At 38.5% G+C, this 25,525-nt stretch overlaps 1 protein-coding gene across 2 annotated transcripts in view; it reads right to left on the bottom strand.

Annotated features, from left to right (window-relative positions):
• Positions 1-23,496, bottom strand: part of KITLG (KIT ligand) — a 56,359-nt gene extending 32,863 nt beyond the window's left edge. For both annotated transcript variants that reach the window (XM_027666924.1, XM_027666935.1), the window contains exon 1: positions 23,220-23,496. In XM_027666924.1, coding sequence (XP_027522725.1) covers positions 23,220-23,234 — 15 coding nt within the window. In that variant the 5' untranslated portion in view covers positions 23,235-23,496. The remainder of the gene's footprint in view (positions 1-23,219) is intronic.
• Positions 23,497-25,525: the final 2,029 nt, after the last annotated feature.

Raw genomic sequence — 25,525 nt, 5'->3', positions numbered from 1 at the left:
ACTTCTATTTTAATATTTGTACAAATAATTACTGAGCATAATTCCCTGTGTGAAGAATTGAGAATAATTTACAGTCTTTCTCACAAAATCTCTGTATATCTTATGCTATGCAAAGCTTTGCATTTCTGCATATATGAACAATCTGAGCTCTGGGGAGATTCAACAAAGATGCTGCTAGTCTCTGAAAGGATCTTTGAGAGCTCCTTGAAGTGTATAAGAGGTCAAAGCTGTTTAAGAACTACCTTGAAGTGGTCAGAGAAACACGTCCCTCTCCTCATACAAGATCCAGAATCACAGAGGAAACCAAAAGGGACCTCATGTTGACAGACTATCTCTTCATTCACAATTTTTGGAACTAAATTGTTGGAAAAAGGCAAGAAGTTAATGACAACCAGTTCCAAAATTAACTACACTGCTTTCAATAATAAAACCCCCTGTAGTTCTACTTTCAGAGTTAAACAGTACACTAGCAGTTACACTCAGTTGCCCTGGTGTGTTCCTTGGAAATAGAGTTCACACCAGAAACTGGTAATTTCTTTATTGGGTTCCTCAATATTGACTAGTAAGCAAAGATGGGATTTGCTCTCTGACTTGTGTCACAGTCATGGGATGATGTTTAACTTAATAATCAAATAATCAAAAAGTAACAAAACTCTTTAACTAGAAATACTTTTTCACCAGATCAACTGAGTAATATTAATAAATGCAGTAGCACACTCCAAATAAAGCCAGAACTTTGATATGCATTGTAAATTTTCATACTTCTGAATCTAAAGACAGTCCACACATGAAGCTTAAAATCACTACACATTTTATAATTATGCAAATCAATAAGAATACATTTCCCCCCATGTAAATAATAGGATTTAAAAACACAGGAATTTTATAACTGCTATTAAAACCAAATGATTTGTAAATTTTGAGATTTGAGGTTTTTCTTGCTTATTTGCTCCCTGTGTCATCCAACAGGAACTGAAAATCTTCAAAATACTGCTAGTTTCAACATGCCTATTATCCAAAATCCTTTATTTATTTGCACTTACAAAATATTTATATTACACATGCCTTCAGGCATGTTGTACGTAAAGATGGTACAGATCAAAGAGCTAAGCTATTTTTGCTGTATTTACTAATGACCAAACCTGCTGTTTGAGCAAAACTTGAATAGACTGAATTAAATCAAGGACAGAACAAAAGGGAACCTTAAACAATAGCTTTATAAATAGAGATGCCAGTTTCATACGTTACTAAGCATAAATAAAAGTTACCCACACAGCACTCACAACGGATTTCCATATATAATTACCTCTAAGTTAACATAGGATTTTTCAAAGCTGCCCTCAGGATTTAATCACACATCATATATTAGCATTAAATTGAAGAACTATGGCAGACAGGAGGCAGACCCATATATCAAAGGGTCTCTTCCTATTTTTGGCTCAAAAATTATTTAATTTTTCTTAGATTCTGCAATCTCTTAAATACTGAATATTTAAGTTTGTGAAAGGGAAAAAATCATGATTAGATTGAAAAGGATAATTAAAACTGAAGACTTCCAATATACACATTTGATAATTCTGAAAATGATTTGCACTATTGCTTGTAAGCCACAATGTAGAATTTCAGGAAATAGCATTTTAGAAGCTTAGCTAGCTATTCAATATGTTGAAGGCTATCCTTTCAGATGTAAACCAACATCCTTTTCATTTATATTCTTCATTTACCGTCTGAAGTGTTGACAAACACTGCTGAATGAGTGGTTTAGCATCTCTTTCATAGAGTATCAAAGATAATCAACTGGTTAATGTTCAGCTAATTCCTTAAGTGGGAAGTAACAAGGGGAATACCACATTACTAAATAAAATAAATATTGGAAAGTTTGGACATTGCCAAATATCTAGTTTGTTCTGATAATGATTCTAATCACAACTAGGGAGAAATCATATAAAAAGGGAAATAATAAACTGCAAAGAGCACTAAACATAGGGAAAGGTAATAACTACACAGATTAATGGGTTCTCCATTATAAAATTTCTTGCATTTAAGTCATATTAGCCATAGAATTTTTCAGCCTAGTTTTCTGAGCAAATCACCCAATTAACCACAACCAAGCCACGGCTGCAGTAGGGTTAGCTGACAATGTGGAAAAACATTTAGCCTGGGCCAGGCTTCCAAATTTGTTTTTCAATTTTGTTAATGCTGGAGTAGCAAAATCTCTTAATATTGGCTCATCAGAAAGTGTTTGCAAGCTGCTTTGCTGAGGCACAGCTTGTGAACTTCTGCCACGGACAACATCGGTTGGTCAGTCATGGATAGCTAACAATGTTCATGCTTATGCTTCAAAAAGCCTTTTGTAAGGAGGTTCAGAGAAAATGAAAATAGCAAGAAAGATATTTCTCATCTTCTTTTTTAAAACCACACAGCACTGCAATGCTTAAAGCACAGTAATTCTTTCCTACGTCTACTAATCTATTTACTTATTTAGCTGTGATAGAGACTAAATAATAAAAGTCATGGAAGAACTGTCTTTAACCAATTAAGAAATTAACTGTCAGCATGAAAAATCTTAAAATGAAAGAAAAGTATTTATACAGAATGTAATCCAATTCCCATTTTCATGGTGTACAGTGATACCTTCACACCTGCAAATGACAGTGGTAACCTAATACATTTAGGCTGTGCCTAAATACTACTTAAATGCTAGACATTGCTCAAGTCCCCCAAGAAGTGAGTTAAGTTTGGAAAAAGAAGTCACCCACCCATGACCACTGGAAACCGTGAAGTATTTTGACAACCACATTTGGAACTGGCAGTGTCCCTACACACTCTCAAGTACCCAGAAGAGTAGCTGAAGGAATCACTGTGTTAACACGGAGTTACACACAGTTGAAGCATTAAGTCTAGTGTACATCCACTGCCCATCAAAAGACTGGCACTGGTTTCACCAAATATAATAGCCTATCAGCTAGGGTGCTCACTAACAAGTGTCAGGCCCGGGTTAAGATTCCTATAACTAAGGTAATTCCAACTCATGGGAGTTGGACTCTTTTCCTCTGGTATATACCTTCTTATTACCATAGAATCATTTAGGTCAGAAAAGACCTCTAAGATCATCAAGTCCCACCATAACCCCAGCACTGCCAAGTTCACTGCTAAACCATATCTCTAAGCACCACATCTACACATCTACCACTGAAGTTACTTTCCTATCTATGATGGCTTTCTGGATAAAAGGGGTAAACTAGGTGTACATTGGTATTCCCATTCCTTATTTTTTAGAACATTTATGCATTTTATACCATCAAGACAAAACACAGAAAAAAATACATGTTTACTGAACAGGTATTAGAAGGTTTATGTGTATCCTTGTCCCACACATGCGCTCCCATTGGGCACCTTAACTTCTGGAAAGCTCCCCAGTCATCATGTGAGTTTTCTTGAACAACATTTTAGCAGTACATTGAACAAAACGTTGGCTAGCTCCATTTCAGTGACTCACTCTGCTGGGGTGAGACACCTAAAAATCTCTGGATCACACCCTACATGCTTTATTATGATTACAAAATACAGTTGCATACTTTTCTGGTGACTGACACAACTCCGTTTTTCTTAACGATGATATATAGTAGAGAGTATGATGATAAAAGTAAGCAGTGTAGTATAAGAGCAATTTATTTAGGTTCTAATTTAAACACAGCCTATAGAAATGCTAGTCACTCTTTCTCATGGTAAGTTTTGGAGTGGTTTAGATGAGATATACTTGAACATATATTCAGTTATTTACAAAACATATAATACTTTTCTACCCAATTCATTATATAATATCTCAAACACATAATACTAGGGTACTTCAAGGGGTAAAGGGGAAGGAAATTAGCAAGCTCTTTTTAGAAATATAAGCAGGGAAAGGTGCCATTGCTCCCTACATTCAAATGAGTTTGACAGGCAACCTGCTTTCACAGTTGTTTGATCTTTTTGTGACAATTCTGTATTTGCCTTTACATGATTTTCCCAACCACAGAACCTCTTTTCCCACACCTTTTCACTAACTTGCTTACCCATATGGAACTCCTAAAATGCCTAATGATAACTGACAAGAACAGGACTTTTCATCTAATTGCTCATTTGGTTGCAGAATGCTAAAGTGGCACTTGCTAGACTCTGCCAGCCACATGTGCAAAAGCAAACCCAATTGTATTCAGATCCTTGTAGACCATCTTCCTTATAAAGTACACTGTTAGTGAATTGGAAATAATTCTATTCAGGTCAATGGATAAAAGATAGTCCCAAAGCTGTTCTTGGGATTACTACAGAACTACTTTTTCAATTATTTTCTTTTTTTCAGCTGGAAGGAGAAACAATTCTCTAGTTCTGCCAAGTTATGCACATCTATTTCCCGAGACAGACAAATTTAAGACATATAGTCTTACAGTGCTGAGAAAGTCATGAATCACACCATTCTTTCCCACCATCCAGATCTTGGGAAAATTAGGAAGCTGCTTAGACTATGTGCCAACTTCATTTCATTGAACCTCAGGCCAACTGCTACCATCCTCTACCCCTTGCAGCTCTTATCCACAGATGCAGAAGCAGCCAGCTGTTCCAGCCAGTGTGCTACTGTTGTACTTGGTGAAGTGCACCCAAACTCCTGCTGAGTTTGGTTTGTGCGTTTCAGCTGAAGCCAAGATGAACATGATAAGCAAGAAGTGCAAATTGATATAGAGTTTGCCTTGCAAATCAATGCAATCCAGGTATTTTGTAATTACATCCAGTAAACTACAAAACCGTCTCCTTAATGTGTAAATTAACATATTTATTTTCAATCCCTGCAAGGATACCATTGCAAAATATTTGGCTGTTCTAAAAATGTAGGTTTTGGCTCTTTAAAAATGTTATCTGATCCACAATAAATTCTGTCCATTCTTTAGTCTCGCTTGACAATGAGGCAGCTTCCATGCATCCTAGATCTATCCTGGATGACAGCCAGTTAGTTTAGTTCTCAAATACTGGCAAGTGAAGTTACCAAGAGACAGGTAGTTATATATGAATGTTGCCTTTGGAACTTGTGTTAATGGTGTCCATATAAGTATTTACTGATAATAATAATCAATCAGGTGGTATTCTAGTTCTGTAAAAGAACCAGGAGTTTTAAAGGACAAAAGTGTTTCAGTTGTAAAATTCCATAACAATCATCCAGGATTGCTACTGAAATTCTTAATTTTTCTATCCAATTTTAGAGTGATAAAGGCCTATACTTACTTGTTCTGTTAACAAAAACACTGAGATTCAAAATACATGCACAGTGAAAATAGAAATAAGCAGAAGATCAGACTTCAGTTGACTCAACAAAACCTTTAATAAACTCCAAAGAGGAAATTGTCTTTTTTTTTCCCCTCCTGGGAACTTATTGAAGAGTTTTCTAGCATAGATCCAAAGGCATTTTTAAGTAATTGAAAGGAGAAGGCAACGTAAGGTACAAGATTATCTTTGCAGGGAGGACAAGCTTCTCACACTGTATAGAGATGGATGATCTGACTTCCTCAGGGAATGAAAAGACATTCTCTTAAATAAGGTAACTAATTAAAGACTGTTTCTAAAGATTTATTTCAGAGGTCTTGCATCTTTGCCAAGTTCATGCAAAAAAAGTCCACTATGTGGAATATTCTTTTGAATTATAATGAAAATATATACAAAGTAACCTTTTTTAATCTTAGACCTTCAAGCACCAGTAAAGGAAACGGAGTAAAACTTGTTTCAGAAATTCTGTACTGGATCTTTTCCATCTGCTACAAACTACATGGAATTCAGGTTGGAAGAATTATTACACTGACAAAATAAATGAAAAAAAATATAATTATCAGGAAGAACGAAAACAACAGCCATTTTGATACTGGGCATACACTAAAACTCATGTACATAATGAAAATGTCCTCCCTGGTACTTCATTCTATTCTGTTTCTGAACACTGATTTTTTTTGACAACACCCCCAATTGGTGCTGTATCTTTATAGGGATATAAATTCAGAACTAATTTCTCTGACCTGTTTGATATGACACCTCACTACAAGAGGATAATTTCTGAACACGGATTAAAACTAGATTCCAGTATAGTTGAGACTGTGTGTTTCATCCGCCTACCTTAATTGTATTACATCCTTACAATTACAAGCTTAGATGCGATTAAAGAATACTATTTGAATCTCTTGGATATGCCAACACCAGCATAAGCTTTGACAGTGCTGATGGGTGATAATTTTTCACATCAGTACTACACTCTACATTGTGAGACTATTAATATACTGACTTTTTACAGCTGCTGTCTACATTGGTGGTCTACCAGGGCACTCAGGGTAAGGTGAGAAACAGAGGGTACACTAATGATATAGTTAGCATCATGATGAAGATCATGGGATTCAGCACCAGCCATTCTCCTCAGTCCCTCTGTCATTGTGAAGATCTTATGACCAACATCAGGCAAATGTGGTACTCTGTAGTCCGTCCAGAAAAGCTCTGGCATCATCTGCTACTAAGGCAAATGATATCAGTAATATCAGAATGATATCAGAATACAGGGCAGTTCTCCTCAACAGGTATTCAGAAGACTGGTATTCTTGGAGCATAAATCTCTTCACTGACTTTATCTGCCACCACTCCACAGCAGATATCAGCTTTCAGAGTCACTGTGGGCTTCAGGTAATTCCTGAAATAGGTAGGCTGCCAATAACAATTCCGTTATATCCCACTCCTTTGATAAGGTAGCGTACATTTTTAATAGGACTGGATAAAACCAAATAGAGGGGAGGAGTAAAGTGGGAGTGGAAGTAATAATCGCAGAATCATTTAGGTTGGAAAAGACCTCTAAGATCATCGAGTCCAACTGTTAACCCAGCACTGCCAAGTTCACCACTAAACCATGTCTCTAAGCACCACATCTATATGTTTTTTAAATACCTCCAGGGTTGAAGACTCCACTTCCCTGTGCAGCCTGTTCCAGTATTTGACCATCCTTTTGGTGAAGAAATTTTTCCCAATGTCCAATCTAAACCTCCCATGGTACAACTTGAGGTCATTTCCTCTTTTCTATTGCTTGTTACTTACGAGAAGAGATTGACTCTCACCTGGCTACAACCTTCTTTCAGGTAGTTGTAGCAAGTGATAAGGTGTCCCCAAGCCTCCTTTTCCCCAGGCTAAACAATCCCAGCTCCCTCAGCTGATCTTCACAAGACTTGTGCACTAGACCCTCCACCAGCTCCATTGCCCTTCTCTGGACACCATCCAGCATCCAAATGTCTTCCTTGTAGTAAGGGGCCTAGAACTGAACACAGGGTTCGAGGTGAATCTTTGGAAACTGTCCCAGATCTTCACTGTTCTGATGGTTAAAAGCTTTGTGCTATCCAGTCTAAGAGTATGGCAGTGGTTTATATCAATGTGTTCTTGCAGCAACACTGCTCTTTCGCTTATATATTTTTACTTCCATCTTTCTGTTTTTTTCTCTTCATGCACTTGTGAAGATCAAGCCTACTAAGTCTTTCTTAAGCATAATTAAAAAGTCTATTTAACTTTCGTTGCTTCATGACACAAAAGCAGCATAAACACCTTCCCCCCCAAAAAAAAAAACTCATGGAAAATAAACAAAACATTCTCTTTCTCTTACCTCTTCTCAGATTACAAATTGTACTTATTTATTCTCTGTGATACCTTAGTTTCACAGGCTCTCCTCTCTCCGCTTCAGCAAATGAAAATAGAGGATTACCCTAAACCTTTACTGAATATTGTTGCAATTGTCACAATGGATGCAGTATCCAGTCAGGTGGTTGCTTTCTAAAGTGAAGATGAGCAAATCAACAGTAAGTCAGTAACCTTTATATGGGATCCCTCCTCTTTATTCAGAGTAGTTTCTCCCATTGATAAGTAACTGCTGACATAAAAGGTATTCCAAATTTACTTTCACAAAAGCTGGCTTCTTTGGATATATTCCTGCATCCATTTAAAAAGGTTCAAAACAGGAAATGAGAAGTTTTCACTCTGATCCCCCAAAACCTCAGCTGATAAATTTCAAATTCTGATGTAACATGTATGTTGGTGAGGGAAGTGATTTTGTATTGTGAAGAGTGTCATGGTCTAACCCCAGATGGCAACTAACCAATACACAGCTGCTCATTCACTCCTCCTCTCCAGCAGGATCAGGGAGAGAATTGGAAAAGTGAGAAAACTCATTGGTTCAGATATAAATAGTTTAATGGGACAGAAAAAGTAGAAAACAATAATGGTAACAATAGTAATAAAGTAATTAGAGTATACAAAACAAGTGATACACAATGCAATTGCTCACCACCTACTGACCAGTCAGTTACCAAGCAGCAGTTGCCCTTAGCCAGCTTTCCCCCCCAATTTATATGGTAGCTTACCATGTGGCACGGAAAATCCCTTTGACTAGTATGGGTCAACTGTTCTGGCCATATGCCCTCCCAGTTTCTTGTACCCTTCCAGATTTCTTGCTGGCAGGGCATGAGAAGCTGAAAAGTCCTTGACTTAGGGTAAGCACTACTTAGCAACAACTAAAATCATCAGCATGTTGTCAACACTATTCCCATACTAAATCCAAAACGCAACACTATACCAGCTACTGGGAAGAAAATTAACTATATCCTAGATGAAACCAGGACAAAGAGGTGTAAAAACCCCCCCCAAAACCAAATAGATCGTTAGCCAGGCTTGTGGTCAAAAAGTTTTCAACACCAACTATAACATCCATGAAAGAAGGTCATTCTGCTTTTCCACTGCTTTAAATCTTGGATCTTTCGGAAAATACTTAAAAGATATTTCAGGTTTCCTTCTATCATCAATAGTAACACCTAAAATTTTGAACATAAGTAATAAAAGCTGTTAGTAGTTCTTTTAGAATTCAAAACATACTTTTACAAGCACTACTCCAAACATAAACGATTACCTTGGGGTATGTAACAGGGATGAAAAGTATTTCACACACACTGATCTACTCTAGGAAAAGGGAATACCATTACATAACTCAACTGCAAAAATGGGGCCAGGTTATGGTATTCCATAGTGAAGCCTGAATTTCTGCTCCTTCTCACTAATTTTCATTTCACTGAGAAATTTACTATATTCCACATAATGTCTAATAATGATGTACTATTCATGATTTAGAAACATGGCTTTACAGATTTAATGCAATGTTTTACAAGTATCTTGTAAATGCTAAGTCAATAGAAGACAGAAGACCTAGTATGCGCCAAAAGAGAATGAATGAGGAAAACTCAACATAACAGTGCCTCATTCATTAGAATCAGTTTAAGTTTTAAGATAAAAACATAACCCTTTCCACACCATGTTCTGTTTCCAACATGTGTTGTTAGGCAATGAAGTCAGCTTCTGGCCGCATAAACAGTCACTGCAGACATTTTAACAATAATCTATAGTCAATTTTTACAAAAACTGCAAAAAGTTTCAGGAAGACAATTTGTCAGCAGAAAAGATTACAAGCACCTACAGGAAACCTGCTTAAAAGCCAGCATACTGAAAACTAACAAAAGTGAAAAATGAAACCTGCGTCTCCTGACTTTGGTGCTAAGTTTTCATCTTCTTTCATCAGGAGATACAGGAAAATCACTGAAGACTTTCAACATGTTGAATTCATGTGTCGCAACAAAAATTTTGTTCTTCTTTGTACACAGCATTTCTTAGTACAGTAGTTAGCTAATTAATAGCTAGCATAACATCTGTTAGGTTATTTCTCTAAGAAATGTGTAAATTTAAACCTTACCACTCAAAAACTTGGAGCCCATGATTCCATATTTGTCAACAATCAAATAAAGTTTCAATGAGCCCTTCAGAAACAACATTGCTAGGCTTAGACTCTCCCTAAACCTATTTTAAATGATATATTTTTGAGGTTTCACTAGATACTTATTTTGTACTTCTTATCACTGTACCTGGTCAGCTGAGTTAGACATACTAGTAGTGCTCCAAGAGATGTTTGTGAGAATCATGCAAATTTATCTCATCTATTTCCAAATAACACAGAGCAAAAGAAAATCAGATTTGAAACATTTTCTGATTGGAGAAAAAAAAACCCAAACAAAAAAGACCACAACTTTTTCAAGATCCTGATTTCAACTCAATTCTCTCATATTTTTTTATGAAGGCTACTCAGTAAATAATTTTACTTCCAAAAATGCTCTAAGCTCTCAGACAGCATCTCATTTTCTACATAATTTGAATTGTATGTTTTTCTACACATACTCAAAACCAAAGTGAATGATTTAGCTTTAAGGTAATAATCTGTAAAAGGATAGCACAATTTCACATTTACATTGTTATTAGAAAATAGTACATTAAGAACGGATCTACATTTCTTTGTGAAAAGAATATTTATCCAAAGTGATGGACCAATGGATGAGATTAATGTCAAATGCCTTGAAGCTTGTGGGACTGCTGACAAATCAGGTAAGTGACACATCAAATTAGAAACTAATCTTCAAAACATTTAAGTATGCTTGCAAGACAATGGAAGCACTGTGTAGCCAATAAGCTATTTACCTCAGCAAGCTGGAATTACAAACACATTTTGCCTTGTCTTAATTACGCTCGTATATGAGTAAGAAAAAAAATCTACTATATTTTTTTCAAGTTTTTAATCTAAACTGAAAATATTTTTATATGGTAAAAATGTCCTTGTTTTTCAGTATTTACTAAAATGTATCATGCCATTGTTAATTTTAAAAGTTCTTTCTGAAATTATTTTCCTGAGTATTATGGTTTTTTTGCCTTTATTTTTTTGCCTTTTTTTTTTTTTTTTTAAAGAAAGCCAATTGTAAGAATGGTCATTTTAGGAATTTCAATCCACGTGTAATGTTCTTTTTTTCCAGGACAATGTAAGTTGAAGATGGCAAAAAAATGGGATGGGACTCATCAAAATGCTTCCTGTAACACAAAAAGCCAATGACTGCATTACTGCATCAGAAACTCAAGTATATTTTTGATTCCTATGCACCCCTAAAAGGGGACAACACACTTTTAAGTGCTTTTTTCCTGTTGATACTGAAGTGCTATTCAAGAGTATCTTTCAGGGATAGTATGTGGAAACTCCACTGGTTTTCGATGATCGGAGCTATGCAACATGACAATTTTGCAGAAAATTTTGAGTTCTCACCATTCATAGTCACATGCTAAAAGAACGATCTTTCAGTATAAATGTCTCAGTTGTCATTATTTTCACATGTAATTTGAGTTCAGCTACAATACATCTTAAAGTGTTTTCCTTTTCTCAAAGCTAAGGGCTGAATTGTTACAGATGGTAATTTTGGCAGATGGTTGTATATAAAACTGAGTTTATAATTAGGCCAAATCTGACTTGTACAATTACAACGACGATTTGGAAAATAAGAAGTGTCAGATCAGTACAGGATCGGTCTGGTGGCCAACAAAATCTGAAGAAAGTTGATCATTGACGTTTACAGAATATATTGCCCATACGAAAATTTCTTCCTAATCACATGAATTAGAAGATAAACAACCTTTCAAGCTCAGAGTGTAAACTCAAGTAACCATGGCTTTTTACCTACTTAAGTGTATAATCCCTTTTTCTTCACTTGAGGTTAATGAGATGGTCTGAAGCAACCTAACATCTTCCTGCTGCTGAGAGAGGGATCTCAGCATCTCATTCTCCACAGCTTCCTTCCCTCCCTCCTTCCCAACCCCAAATCAAGTCAGTAAATTCAAAGACAGTGACTATCCAATTCAGCTCAGAGACAAAAAGTAATCCCTGAGGAATGAGGGGAGAAGGAAATGAGATGTGCAACGATGAGAATACTAGGACTACCCTTTTTGCTGGAAGTGACCCTCAGGCTCAGTCTAACATATATGAAGCTTCGTTTCAAGTCTTATTATATCTAGTGTCAAAAACCTTTCCAGAGTAGTAATTGTGGGTGAAGGTTGCCCTTTTCAGCATCTTCTGATTTTCATCTGCGTTAAATATTTATTTGTTCTTGTACTAAGTAATATCCAGCCATCATTCTCTCTACTTCTTGCATATCATTCAGTAGTTTCCTGCCATCAACTTTCAGTCCCCTTCATGTGCAAATTTTTCCCATATAATACTTTTGCTTATTTTTGGACCCCTATTTCTGTTATGCCCTTTTTTTCCAATGGGGAAAACAGAACTTCTTCCAGGGTGGTTGACAATCACCGTCATAAAAGCATTCCCCTTGCAAATTTCTTCCTGTTCCTACTGCATCCAATTGTGTTGGCTGATTTGTTCTACTATGGGTACAACACAGGGATTTTTCACTCATTTTACCTGACCAAGCATTGCTACAGGAACATTAGAAAAGAGCTTGTAAGTAGCTTTTATAACTATTTGAAACTGCCATTATTAATGTAGTTACAATTAATTCAAAACATTTCTTCCAAAATGCATCCCCTTGCTCTTCAACACAACGAACTCCATTTGCCATCATGCCATCTGTTCTCCTATCTTCTCTAAACCTTAACAAAGTTCCTCAGAATCTCTTTTAGTTTCAATTAACCTGAGTAACTTATGTAGCTTGCACATATTGTCATCAATCTGTGAACCCTCTTACCAGATTGAACTATATGAGGTTAGTGACAATTAGAGAATATTACCTCTTAGGTTTTTGCCATTTTACAAATTAATGACTTATTCCTACACTTTGCTTTCTGTCCTAAGTAGTTTTTTCCTCAAACTGTTATGATAAGAGAGATACAGTATGGGGCTACTTAGGATTTTCTTCATAGATCTTTATTAAAAAAAAAAAATCTAAATAAGTAATTTCAATTCTTTCTTCTTATGCATCCATTTTGATATACAAAGACTTTCAGTGTATTGAAAACGTTTCTTTTACAGGATCTGGGCTTTTCTACTCCTTTCATTGAACTCTGTTAATATAGAGCTTACCATCATCTTTCTACCAAGGTTGATGATTTAAATACAGCAAGATCTGCTGACAACACAACAGTAGAGGCAAGCTGGTAAGAAAAATCTTTTAAACATATTCATTGACTCTAAAGACAAGAACTAAGAGTTAATGTGTTAAGAGTTACTATATACATAAGAAAATTTAAAAAATATAAAAACACCAGGATCACCTATTTTTATGAAGTTAGAAACACCTTGCCTTTACTCTAAATTTAACCCGATGTATAATCCCGAATTATAATTTATATCCTCCCCCAAACTTTAGACCTGTTCACACAAATTGTATTTTTAACATCTGGGGGTTTGTGAGTGGGTTTAGGGTGTTTCTTTGGTTGGTTTTTAGTTTGTTTTTGGTTTTGATTGGGATTTGTATAGGCTGACAACTACAAACTCCATCAAAGCGTTTCTGGTATTTGTGTTTCCCCATAATTCTCCTACGTTTCCAGGAAGAACAGGTACATTCCATGATATATACCAACATGCAAGTGCTTTCAGCTTACAGCGAAGAGACATAGGATGTATCCCAGCTATCTTTGTCATCGTGGAATTGTGGCCACAGAATTAATATTAAGGTAATTCAAATGCTGTCTGGATGTTTTTGCTTGAGTTATGCTAACTAGAGAGAACTGTAAATATCTAATCTTAAACCTGAATCTCCACCTGTGGTTTTCCTTAAAAAACACAGAAATTGTGGGATAAACATTCTGAAAGAAGTTGAATCACTCAGTTTGCAGCTTGGTATGACTATGAAGATGCAGCTGTAACTGGAAAAAAAATAATCTGAGAAAAAAAAGCTCCCCAAGTCTGTACAGTTATGAAGAAATATAAATGCCTATTAGATACACATGCCTATAAAATATAATTCCATTAAACCAGTAACACAGTTAAATATACTCAATCAAAATGTTAGGTATCCTCACAGCATCTGCAACAATAAAACAGAATGCAACATCTTGAAAAAACTGCTATTTTACTTTAATTTTACTGATAATTTTCATAGGGGTTACTTATTAAAAAAATAGGGTTGCAAATCATGTGTAGTGTGATTACACCCTATAGAGCTTTACATTCGTCAAAAGTATTCACGTGAATTAGAACATGCAGTTGTCAGTAGCGAAATTATTCTGGTACATTTCAACAGCATCCTTGTTACAGATGCACTGATAGAGAAACTCATACAAATATCGACACAATATCACATGATTTTCTTAGATTCTTTTTACACCTAGTTCTCAAATGTTTCCTAGGATCACTCTTATTAAAGAACACACATTAAGTTGCCTGGCCTATTATAAAATTTTTTTGCTTCCTTAATTAGGAAAAGAAAATATCAAAGTCACAGAAAATATAACCCATCATCAAAAAGATTGATGTAAATTTCCACAGGACATATACTTTTTAATGTATACACTCTAAAATTCCAGTAAGACTTGTATTTTCATAACTGATGCCATTTCTTAGCAAGATTACTTGAGTGATATTCGTCAACTTGTACAGAAAAAAAATTCTTCCCAATTTTGTAGGAATTGTGCCATTTACTTTGAAATAAGTAATGGAGTATGCATTCTGAGAAGACGACTATCATAGTAAATAAAGCCAAAAAGAATATAATTGTTTGATAATTAGCACTTTAAACAGATACTAGTTTGACAGTAACTGAAATAATGTTCTTGGATGCAATGGACTTGTTTCAACAGAAATAAACTAGATTGTAGTAGGATAAAATAGATTAACTTCACATATGTCACCATTCGTAAATGTCAATAACATCACATTAAAGTGGAAAATGACCAAGAGTATTGTAGACAAACTGACTATTACTGGCAAATGCCTAGTTGATCCCTAAAACCCGTGTGTGAGAAGAGAAAAAGAAGAAAGACAGGAAATTCATTTCAGTTGATTGAAAGAACTTTTTAGGTTAGAATTTTTTAAAGGTCAAATGAAATCACAGAATCAGGTATTTCTGACTTGGTTAGGTAACAAAGCTGCAAGATACAGCGGAAAGCAATAACAATTACTTCTAAAAGGGTTTCCTTTGGTCTCAATAAGTATCTGACTTCTTAAAAAAAAAAAAGGGGGGGGGGGCAAGAATTTTCTTAATATATTAAGAAAATTACTGACTTTACAGAGCAAAAGGTATTGTCACTTCTAGAAACGGCAGACCAATATTTCAGAGGGCTTCTCCTGTAGTAATAGCTGGTGAGTGTCATAATGTAAAAATGCAACACATCCCACAGAACAGTGGATTCATTCTAATCCTGAGACACTTTGTTTTTAAAGATGAGACAAAATACAATAACAACAGGTTATTCAGAGGACTAATATTTGAAGTGGGCCTCAAAAAGGTAATGGGAAATAAAAATGACCACTGGATAGACTCCTATGAAAATACGTAGAGAACATTCACTGGAGATGAAGCTTAAACTGCATGGGAGAAAAGATGCTGATATACACACCTTCGGTATTTTAGATGTTAGGAGTGTTGAAGTTTATAAGAAGTGAGAATGCTGACTTAAACACAGTGGAGGCCAGGAAAGGTGCACAAAGAAACAAAGTTAGTTTTTTATCCTAACGGGGAGAGGAGAGAAGTTTGCAGGATAACCAAGTATCCTGTTCAGTAGCCTGAAACAAGGGCTTTCACTGTGCAGTGTTATGCTATTAGTGGAACAAATACCAAAGAAATATATCTAAAGTTTAGAACAGACTACAGTTATGGTCAGAATTTTTAGAGACTGCACGGCAAATCTAGCACACATTCTTTACCAGGGAGTATAATACAGAAGATCAAACGGTTTCAGTGACAGTATTTAAGCTTACGGTTTATAAGACAGGTTTGTGTTTCCTGGAAAATGAAGCAATACCCCTCAGAACCATTTAAACTAGTGCCAGTTACAGTGCCGATAGTTACTGTTGTTAGAATGCAAATGCAATCCATACATTGCTGAACCACAGTAACTTGAAAAAGACAGCAATTATGAATACTGGATATATTTTTTTCCTCCTTTTTAAAATAACCATCAAAAAGTTCTGTTTATTCAGGAACATATTTTTTAATCCAAATGAAATATGGTGCCAAGCAGTGTTATACAAGCTTCCTAATTTCATTTGGCTGACTAATGTTCCTATTCCTGCATGCTTCAAAGTAGTAAAAGAAAAACAAATCTCAGGAAGAACTGACATTCAGATCTATATCAGTTTAAAGACATAATGCATAATATTGTCTGCTTACCATTTAATGCAAAAGACAAATTTTGCTGAGTTCACTTAATAACAAGCAAATGGAGGCTGGAAATTAGAGGGTTGGAACTTAGGACTTCTTTACAATAGACTATTAGCATGTTTAAATTTCAATCTCCCTAAATTTCTAAGTACTTCTTTTCATTTAGTGAATTATTTTGCATATATACAGCATATTATTAATTTAAATGTATCATGCCTGACTCCTTAGTGTCATACTTCAGTTAGACCACAAAAGTCAGCACCTTGATATCTTACTCCCATTTTATACACCATTATGAAATCTCCATAAAGAGACAGGAATTTTTTTGGATCAACATGAAATGGAGGAATAAACTTCCCTACACACTTTAAAACTTCTACATTTACAAGCACTGTACAACAATAAACATTATAATATTTATTGTTTTATATTAATATTATATATTAATATACTACAGTTTTTTTATATATCATATTAACTTTTTTTTAAACAAACTTTTTATATCATGGTATTACTCCATATTTTTGGTATGTGCTGTATACACATCATTAAGTTCATTCTTTTTTCCAGAAGTAACTCTAACAAAAAAAGTTGCTGCATGGTTTGCAGAGTTCATTTTCTGTTTTAAACAGAGATAGATTGTCAGGACATGCACTACTTAGTTTCACAGTCTGACTTATACTGCCTGAATAACTTTTTCCCAGAAGTAATTAGAAGTCATGTGTTCCTAAACAGACCAAAGAATCCATCCAGCAATGATGTATCATGCTGCAAACACAAATGGAAGACATACCTTGGTCTGCTCCTATCAAGGAAGCACAAGATTGTGAGAAAAATTACAAAATAGTGTCATTCATTTAGGAGGAAAGACACTGGAAGATTATCAGCACAACTAATCCTGACTACACCGAGTAGAGAGATTCCAGACACAGCAAATGCAGAATGTAGGTCCACAATAAATACACTCATATTCTGAACATATTTCTAAAGCTATACTTAGGGTGCTTCTAAAGCCATACTTACAGTGCTTCTTAAAGTATATCTAAAGAAGAGATGATAAAGGTAATTGGACTAAACTTATCCCTGGCCTTAACTGTCAGTGAACTGATATCCCTGGATCTGATGTTAACAGAAAAAATGAAAAGCAAGAGCGTCCACTAAATAAGGCACTGGATGAAGGTTTACTGTCACTGAGACAGTTAAGGTGATTGCATTGAAGCCAGGTTCAGTCACATAGGACTGTCAAAGCTACATGAATAAACAGACTGATATTTTCAGACTCTGACTTGAAAATGCTTAAATCTTTCTGAATGGAGGTTCAGAGGGTGGCATGATTCACAATCTGTGAATTTGGACTTGTCTGAAATACAGTCCCCCCCACATTCCTAGCTCATATGTAAGCCACCCTCAAGACTGAACAAATAAACCTTCAACATAACAGCTTCAACAAGACAAACTAGATAGTAGAACCTTCCCAGAGACCTAAGAGGATACTCAAGAAAAGATGTGAACCTGTCTCACTTCAGTGAATATGCTCATGTAAATTCTTCTAGATTAGCTTTTTTCTGTCCATATTGAATCAAGGTTGTTCGCAAACCCAAAGGTGACCTCTGTACACTCATCCTATTGTGACAATGCAGCCTAAACCTACAGGCTTTGCAGAGCATGTCTAAGCTAAAACGTGTAGCCCATCCCTGCCCCAACTCCAAGACTGCTAGCACTCCCCCCTCTCTGACTTTCTAGCTCTGCTGCCCAAAATCAGTGAAAAGCCAGTAAAGATGGAACAGTACTGAGATACCCAGCTGGACTCCTAGAAATGCTTCACTGGAACATTAAGAAATACAGTGTGAATTACTGTTATACAGGTAGGAGAATGGGTAGTTTTTGTGGTTTGGGCTAAATATGATCTTGAGGGTCCTAAACCTGATCTTCTCCATCCAGTAGGTTTTACAGCAAAAAATGGAGAAAAGTAACCAAATACTGCAGTCCCTGTATGCTTACAAGTGTTCTTTAGCAGCAAAGTTTAGTGCTAGGAGATAAGTAAAAGCTGGGTCTACAGAAGACCTGCTTGAGAGATCCTTCCAGGAGCACCGGCCACAGCGAACTAGTGATCAGCTATTGCACCTACAAGGGAGGAGCCTGCATTTGATCCCCCAAGCCTGCACCAGCTGGTCTTACTTTTAATGTCACTTCAAGTGGTGATGAAATAGTTGGAAGCCCAGGATTTACCCACTTCTCAAAACAGTGTGCTCCAAAGCACGGCTGCAAAGCTGTGAGAACCACAAGGGCCTTCTTCAGGCAATACCCGCAGTGACATCTTGGACCTGATGCTCTTTTCACCTTGCACTCAACATTAGGTCTGCTCCACACAGCAACAATAATGGCAAAATGCATATAGAGCAGAAAATTCCTAATCAGATTTAAAATCATTACCACATCCACCTACCTTGTATGATTTAAACATGGTTTAAACTGAAACAGCAACCAATTGTTCACTCAGTCGTTATCAGATAACAGCAGGAAATTAGATGACAATTTATTTCCTATATTAATGTGATCCAAAGTGTTCATTAATCTGAATTCCTAAAATGGCTTGTATTTAGACATACAGTAGAACTAATGTCTTCATTAGCATATCTGCTGTCATCGACCTCTTGATATTATGGATGCTACTAGCTTGAATCGAACAAAATACTTAACACTATTTTTGTTTTCTCATCTTTTCCTTTACATACTAATAGATGTCTGATACTATTTACATTTGTCAATAAGAAAAACCATCCAGCAAAGAAGTTTGTATTTCATGTGCTCCCTGCAGCCAGTTATTTCAACATTGGTGATATTTACAAAAGTTGGTTTTGCAGGTTTACATGTGACTGGGTAGGCAATACAAGCACAGGACAAACAACAAAATTAAAGAGAAGTGTTACCCTTCTCCACTTACCTTACATTTGTCCATCTCCTTTTCCCACAAACACATGAAGAAAAAAACAACCAACCAGGAGAAAAAAAACCAAGCAGATTTACAGTGTTTAAAAGGCTGACTAACCTCAGGTTTGGGCGAAAACAAGCACTTTCGTTTTCATGTCAGCTACCACAACACTCAAATGGAATTCCGCAGAGAGATTTTTTCTGCCTTGCTTCAAATAAATGGGTGTTGTGTTTATATACTGCATACTGAGCATTGCCAGTCCAAAGCCAAGGGCTGCATCTTGCCAACTCTTAACTTTCGTACAATATGGCAATTACATGAGCCAGCATACCATTAAATCACACAACAAAGCTTGGAGAATGACACTGTCAGCTTACAGAACTGTACCTAAGGACTAACGTTCAGTGCATAAAAGGAGAAACTAGATTTCAGTGCAATGGCAGAACTGGGTCAGTGGCCTCAGTTTAGATTACAAAGCCAAGTGCCAAATAGTTCACAAAGATAAGAACTTGCAGGCCCACAATACAAGCAGGTGAAGAAAAAAAATAAATAAGAAGATCACCAAACATGCCTTACAAAATGCCCCCCCCCCACTTGAGTCTTCCAGGTCAGCTGCTGTTTATTCCCCATATGACTCTATTCCAGGATGTTCCTTCCAGCTGCAGTACTCACAAACTGGCATCCCTTAAGCAGAGTCAAAATAAAGGGATCAGAGGACACATAGCCCATTGCTCAATGTGAATAGCACAACATCTTTCTGGCTCCAGCAAATTCTCTTTTTCTATCTAATGAGCAGCAGATCTATACCCATCATGAGCTCCAAATGTCTTCCTGTGCCTAATGTTCAGGGTTTTTTTGCATAATGAGTAAGATTGGTGATCAGAGCACACTATTTCCCCTAAAAGCAAGCTCGCACCAAGGTATCAGGTATCTACTTTGCGTTTCTGATTTAGCCTGTTCATATGAAACTGGAATGGGCAATTTGTGTCTAATTCTTTTTCCAGGTACTGGTCCAAAATAATTTCTACACAGGCTTCCACCTCAGTGACACAAGCATACTACAGACAAGACAGCCTAAGAACAACTAGCAATAATGTGCACATTCAGAGGTAAAAAGTTGAGCTGAGATCAAAGACGTTTTTAATACTGATGTTTCTAAGAGGATGTGCATCTAAGTCACTGCAGATCAAGTGCCTGAACCATGTATCTGTGATACCTTAACATAAGCAGCCTTCAGAGCCACCCCGTAGGTGACCCCTCTTTGCAGCATATTTCTTAGTAACTTAATCCTATTTAGATTTTCTTCAAATCAAACAATGAACAAGCAAATCAGAAAACTGCTACACCTTTTTGCAAGATCATATCACACTAGCATCACTCATCCTGTTTTATACAAAATGTAAAAGGCTGTACAGACATCAGTGACATTTTATTTTTTTTAATATTAACATGTAAAAGGACATAAACTCACTTCTGACAATAGTTTTAATTACTAAGTATATAAGCCTGCAAATCCTTTCATCCAAGTAATCCTTCAATAAGATTAATTCATGGAAATAGCCCCATTGAAAAAGGATTTGTATGACTAGACCCTAAATGCTTAATCACATTTTTAAAGTCATTACGACTTTAAAAAAAAAATCCAGGTGTTGGTATATTTAAAACAGGGGGGTTATATGTCTATCAAATTACGTCATTTCAAAAACATCACTTCTAGAACTGACACTTGGAGAACATGCTTCTGCACTTCCAGTGGTTTCTCAGGTTAAGACTGATTTAAACAAAGGGACCAACCCGCTCACTTTGAGTCTAGCATTCAGCACAACTGTTCTTTCAGCACTTTCATTGCGCTGATGTGTGACTCAGCTCCTCCTTCAGTTGCACTAGTTATATATTGTCCCTGTGCAACATTACCTTAAACATCAGAATCTCTGAGTTATTTTAAGCACTATCCAGTCATTACCAAGTCTTTTCAAGACTCAGTGATGTTGTGGTTTTTGCTTTCTGTACTATGTCTATTGCAGAATATTGTACTATAAGAAATATTAACTTCTTTCCTGGCTTTCCAGTCCTGTTCTTTTCACTATGCCAGTTACGAGTCTAGGCAATGACCCAAGTAGCCACAGGACAGTATATAGATTAAGATTTACTTTAATGTGTCGAGTGCCCCCATGTGCTTAAGTCTACCTTCTTGTACCTGCTTCACTTGCTCTCTCTCTTTGCACAGGGTCTTCATAATTTTAATGGAAAGTCTTCTTGAAGTATGTCCTGCTCTGATCCTCTAGGAATGATTAGTGGTTTGGTATCACATTTGTTTGCTAATCCTTAAAATATAGGAAATAACCCTTTGGAGAAGTAGGAGTCTGTCACTGCATCCAAAAAGCAGGAAGTGTAACTGCTTGAAGGCTGACAGATGCTTCACCACCATGATGAGAAACTGTTCCATAGGCTACGATTTGTGAGCCCCTGAGTCAAGCCATATGGTCCTGAATGCCAAGAGTGCCTCTCTTTCTCAGTTTATTGGGAGAGAGGGATTGTTCCTGCTTTGCTCTAAATTTGCAGAAGTACTCCATTAATTTTTAAAAGTTTACAGTTTGCATATAATAAAACACTTGCACTCATAAATCTTCATTCATTTGCTGAATATTTTTTCTTCATGATAGAAATAACCCTACTTCTACGCTTCCATGGGCTAGGATAACAATCTTCTGACTTTATTGCTATCTATTCCAATATTAAATGAATGCACATAACTAAACACACATAAACATGGCTCTCAGACTTTAAGAGGCCCTTCACAATTAATAATCTATTCAGTATATTTAAATACACTTGTATATAGGGTCTGAAACAACAGTTTTGAGGTACAAGGTATCTTTAGTAATCTAGTGGGAATAATAGCAATGGATATACACTGCTAAAAATCAGAGCTGATAATTTAAGATAAAACCCCACTGTACTTCAGCATCACAAAAATTAAGTCTTCAGGTTATAACTCCTTTAAACATGGGTACATTCTCCAGTGCTTTGGCCAGCTGAGATTTAAATATTTCAGAAAGTGACTATTTCTAATTCCTGTCACCTCTTGATAAATTATTTAACTGCCCAAAATACTTCAGTAAGGTCTTTCACTTTCTTTTAAAATATGTTTTATGTCTTTTCCAATGGCTGCATGCTGAGGTGTCTTCAGGCTACTGGTGTGTAGGCGACCCAGCAGTTGTCAAGAAACAGACGGAAGCAAAAAGTATCTTGCTTCTAACCAAGAAGAAAAGGGGGAGGCAGAAACCCCCAGCGCGGAGGCAGCGGTGTGCGTGTCCATGCATTGTTCTCTCCCGGAGCAGTCCTGGCTCTCGCTGGAATTTACCAGGATTGAGGGTATCAGCACCTTGCAAAGACCAGCCTTAAACTTTCTCCCTTTAGTTTCCCTGAGTTGCTTCTTGTTACAATTTTCCACTCGTGTCTGTCTCTATCCTTCTTTCTAAAAAACGCACAGCATAGCAAATGAAATCTATACAGAACCTGGAGAAATAATGGCAGGGGCCGACGCCGAGGCACTGAGCGGCACTTTCCGGCGGGATGCGGGAGGGCGAGGGGCGGAATGCCAGGGTTCCCACGACACCCACCCGGGGCCGCACGCTGGGGCAGCGTGCGGGGAGACAGACACCGAACACCGCAGCCACGGCGCTGCTGCCTCCGATTTCGTGTTCTCGCACTCGCCCGGGTAACACAGACAACTGATTTATTATGGCAATTTCCCCACTGCCTTCCGAGGTCTTTTAAGTCTCGGCAGACGGTTCGGCCGCTTGCTACAACTTTTCCACAGGCTGCGGGCGCCGAGGGCAAGACCGAGTGATAATTCTTTTCTTCCCCCCAGCTCGCTCCCCCAAACCGCTCACCCACTGCAGCGGTTCCCACCTCGGCGCCCCTCACCTCTCGGGCAGCCCGGGAGCCACAGCCCCCACCGACCCCCGCGGACGCGCACTCTCTACGGGTCGGCTGTCCCGGGTCGCGCAGCCCCTCCGCCCCAGCCGCCCCCGGCCCCTCTCCGCCGCGGGGCAGGTGGGTGTCCCCAGCCTCCCCCCTCCGCCGAAGCCTGGCCCCGCACTCACTTGTGCCTTCTTCATAAGGAATGGCAGCGCTGCAGTCCAGCCCAGCCGGCCGTGTGCAAACTCCCTTCAGCGGAACTGTAGCTCCAGCATAATGCAGCAGCCGATAGTCCACGCATTGGGGTTGCCCACTGCGAGCCCCGCGCTGCCTCCGCCTGTCCCGAAGCAGCTCTCCGCGCCCCGCTGCGCCCCCTCCCCACGACCTGAGCGTCTGCGCTGACTGAAAGCACAGCCGGACCCCGGCCAGGTCTTTTATATCTCCGATCTGCCTCCAGCAGCGGTGGCGGCGGCGGCGGCAGCCCAGGCAGGACACGCCTTTCCCCACCCTCCCTCCCTCTCTCCCTACCGGAGGGCCGGGAGGCCAGGCAGACCCTGCGGGGCGGGGGAAACCCGAGTTAACTTGGGCGAAGTTGGAGGCAGGAACAAGCCGAGCCTGCCCCTTGCCAGCGCCCGAGGGGAGTGGGGTCGCGGGCGGGCCGCCACGGGTAGCGGCGGGCGGGGATGCGGGGAGGGCGGGGAGGGTGCAGGGCGGGGAGCACCGGGTACGGGCCCCGTGGGGATGGGTGCAGAGGGCTTCTCCCGCCCGGTGCCCTGGGGGCTCGGCGGTGCCCGCGAGAGGTGACCGCAGCCGACCGCGACGAAGCAGGGCGGGGATCTCTGGCTGTGGCAGCTCGCAGAGGAGCCACCGCGGCACTCGAGATCAGCCAGGCTGGCGGCGCCGAGCCCTTGGACTGGGTCCCCCCCACTCACGCTGGTAAGAAGAGGGGTGCCCCCGGCAGGACCCGCCGCCGAGTGCCGCCTCGGCCCGGGGCGGGAGGGCAGCGGGCTCGGAGGCTGGCGGAGCTTCCAGCACTGCCCGGTGCTTCAGCGCAGCAGCCACTGGAGCGGCGCGCAGAGCCGGGAGGCAGCCCCGGCTTTGCCATGGCCATTCCAACGCTGCCTTCCCATAATCGGTGAATGCAGTTAGGTACTGGGATGAGCATTTCAGCTGGAGCTTAGAAGCTCCTTTTACTTGCTCCAGCCACAGAAAAAATTGTTGAGCAGTGCCTCCTAACGCTTCTGTTAAAGGTGATCTTGCAATTTTTTTCTCATGCTATTACAGTTTGCATCCTGTGTAAATAATGTATTAGTGTTGGTGTGGAAAAGCAACGCACAACTTTTACACGCACAACTTTTACTACGTCGGGTCTTCTGGCAAATCCATCACAGCAGTAGCCACAGAATTTGAGTCCTCTTTAGAGAAAACGGTTCCGAGGTTAACATGGATTAAATCTTAAGCGTGCACTAAATGGAAAGTAGAGCAGTTTATGGAGCTAGTATTTCCTGAGGCAGTGATACTTGCTGAAAATTTAAAAGAACATTCATAAAAAGAATAGTCTGTCCAAGTCAATTTCCTAAGGGAGATTATGTATGCTCGGAGTACACAGTAAGAGATTTCATTAGAAAAGTTTGTCTAATTTTCACCTAGAATTAATGATAAATTTTTAAAAGGCTACATTTCTGCCAAAGTAAAGGTGAGCGGTTCAGGTACAGAAAGATTTTAAACCCATCCGCAACTCTACTATATATTTGGGTTTCATAGTAGAGCAGATAAACAACTAATCTCTTTTTTGCTTTTACATCCAATCTGGAAAAATAGGTCGATAATTTTCTTTAGAGTATGACAGTACTGATTAAATAATTCTTTTTTTTTTCATTTCTTGATTATTACTGTAATGAATCACCTTGGAGTTCTAGTGTTGCTCTCTGAGCTTTGCCAGACTGTTTTATACATATATAGTAACAGTCTCCTTTTCTAAAGCAATACACAAGCAGTGAAAGGGAGGAAGCCTGTAACAACAAAAAACATCAAGGACTTCATTCACTGAAAGGACAGTTTGTATATCACCTAGTTGTGGTCAATCAAAGCAGCTTCCGCAGTCTACACATTTAGCAAATAGGGTCAGGAAATTCAAGTGTTATGGCATAATTCCTCCTAAGAACAGATGACCAGTTTAATCTCCTGGGGAGAAGCCCTGGAAAGTGTGAAAGAGCAGTCTGTCATAGCAGATACCTACCTTATGGAAAACAGTTCTGGTCTTTCTCTGCCTTGAGAGAATGGGCCTAATTAAGTTTCTTTACTACCCTGACATCATGCACCTTTTCTCTCTATCCTGATCCAACTTCTTGAACCTGCCTTTACATTTTACCAAGCCCAGCTATAGTGGAATAACGCTCTTTTCATTTGTTCTTTGTACTGGCAATTTGCCAGTGTATTACTGCTGACATTGTCCTCGGTTTCGTTTGGGAAGTCTTTTCTATGAAGTTCA

The sequence above is a fragment of the Corapipo altera genome, unplaced genomic scaffold, assembly GCF_003945725.1.
Source record: "Corapipo altera isolate COAL_440 unplaced genomic scaffold, ASM394572v1 1, whole genome shotgun sequence".
Classification (NCBI taxonomy): Eukaryota; Metazoa; Chordata; class Aves; order Passeriformes; family Pipridae; genus Corapipo; species Corapipo altera.
This window is presented reverse-complemented; position numbering and strand designations above follow the sequence as displayed.